Source organism: Rattus norvegicus, chromosome 4 (assembly GCF_036323735.1).
Source record: "Rattus norvegicus strain BN/NHsdMcwi chromosome 4, GRCr8, whole genome shotgun sequence".
NCBI lineage: Eukaryota > Metazoa > Chordata > Mammalia > Rodentia > Muridae > Rattus > Rattus norvegicus.
In genome coordinates, this window is record NC_086022.1 from 151,342,714 (window position 1) to 151,350,642 (window position 7,929).

Consider the following 7,929-nt stretch of genomic DNA (forward strand, 5'->3'; position numbering starts at 1 on the left):
CTACAGGTCTGATAAGACTGAGAGCATTTGGTTGTTCTAAGTCAGATATCTAGGTCTTAGACAGGAGATCGATGCTCGTGGACCAGAATGACAAAGTCTCACATACAAGGACTTTATCCATTTATAGTGAAAGAATATTTAACTACAGATGTTCCTTTGGTAGCCAGAGGTTGATTTTGGATACTCTCACTCATCACTATTTTGTGAGCTACAGTCTCTTCCTGAATGTGGGGCTCATTGCTCCAAGTAGACTGGCTGGTGTGTCCTGTGGGCTCCTGGGACATCCCTGTCTTTGCCGTGTCCAGTGCTGAACTTACAGCTGGACTTCACCTCTCCTGGCTTTGTACTTGGTGCTGGGAGTCTGAATTTTCTCTGTTGTCTGGGGCTCTAGATGAAAGCAACTAGACCTGAGCCTTTAACCACCCAGTTAGAATTAACTGTGTGGGTCTTCTAATCTAGTCTACTTCACAGGTCTGCAGACGAGACTACAGAAGTACAAGATTCTTTTCCTAATAATAATGTGACCAAACATTAAAACAATTGTATGACAAAGGAGTATACTTGTGGAAAGAGTGGCTTCTGATTTAAAATCTTTCCAGAATTTCTTATTTTATGCATATTATGTATTTTGGTTACCTGTGTGCATGCATACAACATGCATATCTGGTGTTCTCAGAGGTCAGAATAGAGATCTAGATACCCTGGGACTGAATTTACACATGAGGAGCTGTCATGTGTATTCTTGGAGCTGCCCCCACGTCCTCTGCATGAGTAACTGATGCCCATAACTGCTGAACCATCTCTCTTGTTCCTGTGACTGATATTTTGATTCGTCTGCCTCATTTTGTTATCGTCCATTTTGTGTACTGGGAATTAAAGCCATAATATCACACTTGTTAGATAGGTGCACTACCCCTGATCTACGCTCCCAGGGTCAGGTTGAGTTTTTTGTAATTATAGTCTCCAAAAAATTTATTTTTAAAAAGAATACATGAAGTTGAAAGGCAAAACTATAGGTGATGGGGAAAGAATTTAAAGGGAGGTTGTATGGGATTGGGTTTTATAAAAATACATGATAACTATGTATGAAATGCTCAACTGCAAACCAAAAGCATGAATTCTTAGATATTAAAAGATCATGATATTTGGATAACAAATTTATTATTCTCCTTCCATTTCAAACTGAAAATTGGAACCAATACTCAATTTACAGAGATTACTTTCGGGCATATATGCCTATTCACCACATGTATGCCTGGTCTTTTTGTGGTAAAGAGAGGGCATAAGATGAATCCCCTGCACAGGCATTACAAGTAGATGTGAGCTATATGGATGCTGTGAATTCGACCTGGGTCCTCTGCAAAAGCAGCCAGTATTCTTAACTGCTGAACCACTCCTCCAGCCCCTTTAATTCAGAATTTAATGTCACTCTGTCTTCACACTGCGAGGTAATTACCATTATTAATACCATCCTTTAAATAATGGCAAAGCTAAACTTGTATCACTTGTCCAAATCAATACTGCTAAAAGTAGAGCAATGCATATTATTATTATTGCAAACAAATGTATCTGTGTAGAATTTAATGTCAATGCTGAATTCAGTGAGAAAAACTGGGAAAGAAAATTCCAACATGCCCTGCAGACTATGCTTATCCACACAACTTGCTGTTTCACTAGAAGTTGGCAATGACACTGGCAGAGTTTGACTTGTCTGTGTCTTCCACTTACTGTGTTTTTGCCTTTTTCACTCTCACATGGCATCACATCCTCAGTTAATTCATATCCTTATGGCTCATCTGCACTTCTTTCTTCTAAAAATTTACAATTATGTTTCATTGCTTTTTATGAGTTCCAGAGTCTTTTTCTAAATGAAGCTTCCTAGCTATGTATCACAACACTGCAGAAACGATGGTTGAAGATCCTGAGATTCTTTCTAAAATATAGAGAGGCAAAAAGACGCCTAGACCCAGCTTTTTATCACCACAATAATTCTCTTAACTTCAAGTCATTAGTGCTAGAGTAAGTGAATATCCATGGTGGGGGACGCCACTCTCTAAAAGGAGAAGGCATGGGGGGATGGAGGGATGGACTGTGCCTGGGGTGGGTGCAGGACAAAGGTAGTACAGTGATCAGGATGTAAAGAAATAAATGAGTTAATGAAAAAGAAAGACTTCTCCACATTCTAAAAGAAGACAATATTCTTCTTCCATTTATTTCATTTTCTTTTTCCATTCAAAGGCCAGCTCCTCAGTTTTTAGGTTTACTCTCAGTTGCTTATACGTTGAAGACTTGTTGGTTTCGCTTTGTCCGGTCTGGCACGTTTGTTGGGATTGTTCTTATTCAGCTAACATCAGAGCAGTCATGTTGTTGAGACAATGGGTGTAGCTTCTCACATTTCTATAGATATGACAGGAAACACCCTAAATTTCTGATTCTTGCTATGACTCACCCACATTCTCTGTAAAATTTCCCTGAGTCTTTTTGCAGGAATTTTGTTTAGACAAATCCACAGAGACTAGGCTCCATTGCTCTGTATTTTGATTGATTGCAGCTTTCAATAATGGTCTTCATCTTCTCCAAAGAGAGCTTCCCTCAAGAGTAGTGGAGACTGCTCTATCTGGGGTTCTGGGCTCCGGTCTTCCTATGGAGTCGCCCTCCTCCTCAGCTTCTTTCGGCTGTTGGGGTTTAAATCTCGGCCTCTGTCTGGACAAAGTGCACCAAGCCAACATGGTTCCATATGGGAAGGTTTAATGAGAGAAGAAGAGTACAAGTGGAGAGAAACAAAGGCCAGCCATGAGCATGTGAAGGGAAGGGGCGCATGGGGAGAGAAGGGACAGGGACAAAGAGGACAAGAGAGCAGAGAAGAGGAAGAGGAAGAACAAGAGTTCAGTTGATTTTGAAGTTGTAGTTTTCCTTTGCAATATTCATCTGGGCCTGTGTGACATGAATATGCTTCTACTAGAAACATGCACCATGACTAAGTAGATAAAAGGGTGTAACCTTGATTTCAGTAAGCAGCCAAGCACATGGGTAAGTGACCAACACTGGTGAGTGACTTTATCCCTAACCCAGGTGCATGGCACAAGCATTTCTTCTGTAGATAGCATTTTAGGGTACAGGTAATATAAGTCAGTCATAGTAATCAGTTATTTTTCCTTCACAATGGGCAAAGTGACACATTGGATGCCCTGTTTACCAAGTCTGATTGCCTTCCCATGTCATTTACAGTTTTAGGAACACACAGTTCTCCACATTCAGTCACAGTTCTGCAAAGTCCTTCAGTGACAGACAGACTGAAGAAATGGAATGGCTAATGACAGAGGAGACAAGGAATGGGACTTTGGTCCTGGAGTTCATCCTTGAGGGGTACCCTGTGGCCGAGCACCTGAAGATCCTCTTCTTCCTACTGCACTTGCTGGCCTACTTGGCCTCCCTCATGGGCAACATGCTCATAATTACCATCACCTGTGTGGACCACCGACTGCAGACGCCCATGTACTTCTTTCTCAGCACCTTCTCTTTTGTGGAGTGTTGTTTTATAACTACTGCTATCCCCCAGCTCCTCACCATCATTCTGTCAGGGAGGCAAAAGATTCCCTTTGGGGTCTGCTTCTCACAGGCCTTCGTCTATCTTGTCGTGGGGGCAACAGGTTTTTTCCTTTTGGCTGCGTTATCCCTGGACCGCTTTCTGGCCATCTGCAAACCTCTACATTATCCAACCATCATGAGCCCAAGGATGTGCTTCCTTCTCGTTACTGTCTCTTTAGTTTTGGGATTCCTCTTCATGGCCAGTCCAGTTGTGATGCTTTCCCAGTCATTTTACTGTGGCCCAAACATTATTCCTCACTTTTTCTGTGATTTTGGACCACTGGCAAATCTCTCCTGTTCAGAAACCAGGTCTATTGAGATGCTGTTTTTTACCCTTGCTGTAATTGTGCTTTTTGCTTCCCTTCTGATCGCCATCTTTGCATACAGCAATATAGTAGTCACCATAGTGCGTCTTCCTTCAGCCAGGGAGCGACAGAGAGCTTTTTCCACCTGCTCCTCTCATCTCATTGTCCTCTCTCTAATGTATGGCAGCTGTGCATTTATATACCTGAAGCCAAAGCAGAGAAGCAGAGTGGACACCAACAGAGAGGCTGCTCTTGTGAACACAGTAGTGACACCCCTTCTGAACCCTGTCATCTACACCCTGCGCAACAAGCAGGTCCACCAGGCTCTCAGGGATGCTCTGTCCAAGGTTCAATTGCACAGATATCAGAGGATGAAGGCTCCTTTCCTTTGACTTTGTCTAACACCATTTTCTTTAATTGTCCTATATGAATCATCAGGTAATTCTTCTCATCTAATTCTGCTTGTCCAGAATTAGAACAATGGCTGACATATCCGGTAATTCCATCTGATGGCATTAATAATCTTGTGATGAAAGAATTATTCTATATCTTCTTTGGTGGCAGTTAAGACCAAAGCCTCCAATGTATTACCTATATGGTGCAGCAATGCATTAAATTATCCATGCACTGATTCGATGTGTGTTTTGGATCTGATTCCATGTATCCTCTTGTTGTGGTGGAGGTACAAAGCGAGACTTGAGGGTAGTATTGGGAACGGATAATTAGATTAATGAGTATCAAGAACTTAAAATTTATATGAAGACAGAGTTATGTGATCATCATACCAAAATATGAGTGACCCAAATACAATAATTGCCATGCTACTGATTACATCACTTACTACAATTGTTCCCCACAAAGAATATTTGCATATAAACAGACGTCATCATACCTCTAGTTTTCACTAAGATGTGAAACATTGAAATAAAAAGTCCCCATTGTTTTTATTCATTTACCAAGCTGAATTAGATCTGAATCCTAAAAATGAAGGGCTAACCTAAAGTCAAAGGAATTATGGATTGTTAAGCAGAATAGAGTTGTATATTGGTTACCATGATGGTCAAATGCAAATACTTTGGGAGAAATTACTTCATAGTGGAAAGGGATCTCCCTGTAATAGTAATGCTTCTGTAATAATAATGCTTCTTAAGATTAATTCATCGATGAGGTCAGAACTCCATCTTAAATCTAAGGCAAAACGAATGTATTGATCAGTCGCGTGTCCTGAGATGAGGTGAACAGAGAGCAAGACAGGAAAACACCTTTGTCCTGGTTTTGCTGTTAAGTAGACACTCAGTTGAGGAATGGTCACCATCAAATGGCCTGTGTGTATGTCTGTGGGGCAGTTTCTTCATTGATAACTGACATGGGAGGGCCCAGCACACGTGAGCAGTGTTATCTTCTTGCTCAGGCTGGTGAGCTCAGGCTGTGTGGGAAAGGCAGCTGACTCTGACCATAGAAGTCAGCCAGCAAGCCACAGCCTTCTGCCATTTTTACTTCAAACTTCTACCCTGGCTTCACTTAATGAACTGAAACCTGGAAGCCAAATAAACCTTTTTCCTCCCCAGGTTGCTTTTGTCTTTGATGTTTATCATAGCAACAAAAAACTAAGCAGGGCTATTATAGAAAGGACAAACTGAAACAGACATTGAGACCACAGAGGTAATTCCAACTTTATCATAATGACAAAGTGAAAGTAGTTTAAGACTTTTATTTTAGAGAAAGAGGCTTTTGGCATAAAATTTAAGAACATAGACACAGTCTTAAATTCATAACTGCAAATTTTCAAAAAAGTTAATGGTATGAAATAATAGCACTCCAAGTAGACTGGTGTGTGTGTGTGTGTGTGTGTGTGTGTGTGTGTGTGTGTGTGTGTATACAAAATGATGGATTCAAAGCACAGGAAAAACTGCACTTGCCAGAACAAGAATAAAGAACACACAACTGTGGGAGGAAGTTCAATGTCATTGCTTCAGTTATTAACAGGGAAGAATAATAATAAGTGTTTAGAATTGTGTAAACCCATCAATGAACAAATGGGGCCTGAATAATTAGCACATTCTTTATTTTGCATTTGTAGGATGCCCATTGGCACATGGGCACTTTATCATAATAGAACTTTTATTGTGCTGTAAACACTGTCACAAAGCTCTTCACAGGAATGGAAAGATAGGATGTTATTAGGCCACAGAGAAAATGATGAAGAAACAACAAAAATAGCAACAATTTATCTGAGAGAACTTAGCATTGGCTGTAAAGGACTCAGTGTAAATGATGACTTCCTGACAGAAAATATTGCAAATATAGTCTAGAAAATGCCATTACTTAAAACGGATGCAGGAACAAAACTTCCAAATAAGAAATTTTAAAAGGTGTTTACTTATATAAAGAAACATTAGGAACTTAGATAGCTAGAGACAGATGTGGGAGTGGTAAAGACCAGAACAAAAGAATGAGAGGTAAGGATTGAGACAGTGGGTATGGGGAGAGTGGTGGTAATGCTGTGTTGTGCTTGAAAAGTTTAGAAAAGTCTAATAAAAATAAAAGCAAGACATTCATTGCCTGGTTTCTTCTTCCAGTGAATTCTCTTCAGAGTCAACAATCAACACATAGAACATTCAGGAATTTGGATGATACCATCGGATACATCATTCAGAGAGGCAGCGTGGAAAAGGAGAAAGGCTAAGGTGCTACCCCAGTCATCTGATTCTGTCTTGCTCATGTGCCAGACATGGGGATGGTCAAGGTGTTTAGTAGTTCTAGCCCAAGTTCCAGACATTGCTGATCAGCCTTACAAGAACTAAAGAGCAGGGGACAGGAGTTGTGGTGCACACCTTCAAACCTAGCACTGGAGGCAGAGGCAGGTGGATCTCTGTGAGTTCCATATCAACTTGGTCTGAGAGAGAGAGAGAGAGAGCACTAAACTTTGAGTGGAAACCACCCAATCAACCCGCTGAGCCCCTTCAGTTTTCAGAACTCAAAGGAAAAGTAGTAAAATGGGTTCGTTTTGTGTTTTGATTTGTGCTATTTGGATTGCACTGTGTGCAGATAAAACTCCTTCTTTCTCTTTTTCACTGAATTTTATATTTGCTGTAGAAATACTCTTGATGTGGAGCCTGCAGTGGAGCACAGCTGACCTACCATGACCTATCAATCACATCCTTAAGCAAACCCGATTCTCTTTTCTCCTGCAGCTACAGATTGCCAATCTCTCTTCAGCTATGGATGGCACTTCCTACTCCCTTTTTGCAAGTCAAATCCATTGTGAGTTCATATATACAATTGCCCTGTTGTGTCCAGATAACACTTTTCTTGTAGTCACCCAATATCTCAGGCTTGAACAATTTTTCCAAACCCTCGTCCCTGGTGATCCATGAATTAGAAGAGTAGGGGTTTGATATAGCTCTCCCTTTCATTGTTGAGCACCCTGTAGTTCCTATTCTCTGTATAATGACCATACTGTGGTCAGCATAGTGTGGTTCTGTGTGCTAATTGCCATCTATTAAGAGAAAAATATTCTCCAGTGAGGCAAGAGAGATGCAATAACCTATGGGTGTGTTGGTTTGAATAAGAATGGCTTTCATAAGTCCATATAATTTTAGGCTTATTGATTTGAATGCTCAGCCACATGGAAGTGGTACTAATATGTGGTGTGGTCTTGTTGGAGAAACTACATCACTGAGGGTGGCCTTTGAGGTCTCAGAAGCCCTACCTAGGATCACTATCTCTCTGCTGCTTCTGGATCTGGATGTAGAACTGTCAGCTGCGTCTTCAGCACCACATCTGTGTGGATATCATGCTCCCCCACTATGACATCAATGGACTAAACCTCTGAAACTATAAGCAAGCCCCAAATAAATGCTGTCCTTTATAAGAGTTGCCTCTCCACAGCAGTAGAACACTGAGCAAGGCAATGGGTATAATAATAAACCATTAGGAATTATTTTAAGTGTCCCTATATCAAAATAATAGTAACAGGTTCTATTCTACAGAGGATGGTAATGCCAGACTCTGTCTTGTTCTATCTTTCTTGGCT

General features: G+C 40.9%; 1 protein-coding gene across 1 annotated transcript; it reads left to right on the plus strand.

Moving 5' to 3' along the window:
- The first annotated feature begins 3,301 nt into the window (after window positions 1–3,301).
- Window positions 3,302–4,285, plus strand: Or6d13b (olfactory receptor family 6 subfamily D member 13B). Its single transcript, NM_001000904.1, has one exon. It carries the CDS (start codon window positions 3,302–3,304, stop codon window positions 4,283–4,285), a length of 984 nt encoding a protein of 327 aa, NP_001000904.1.
- The last annotated feature ends 3,644 nt before the right edge of the window (window positions 4,286–7,929 follow it).

Bases quoted from the DNA above. Each gene is read 5' to 3' on its own strand.
- Or6d13b (NM_001000904.1), top strand. From the start codon at position 3,302: ATGGAATGGCTAATGACAGAGGAGACAAGGAATGGGACTTTGGTCCTG.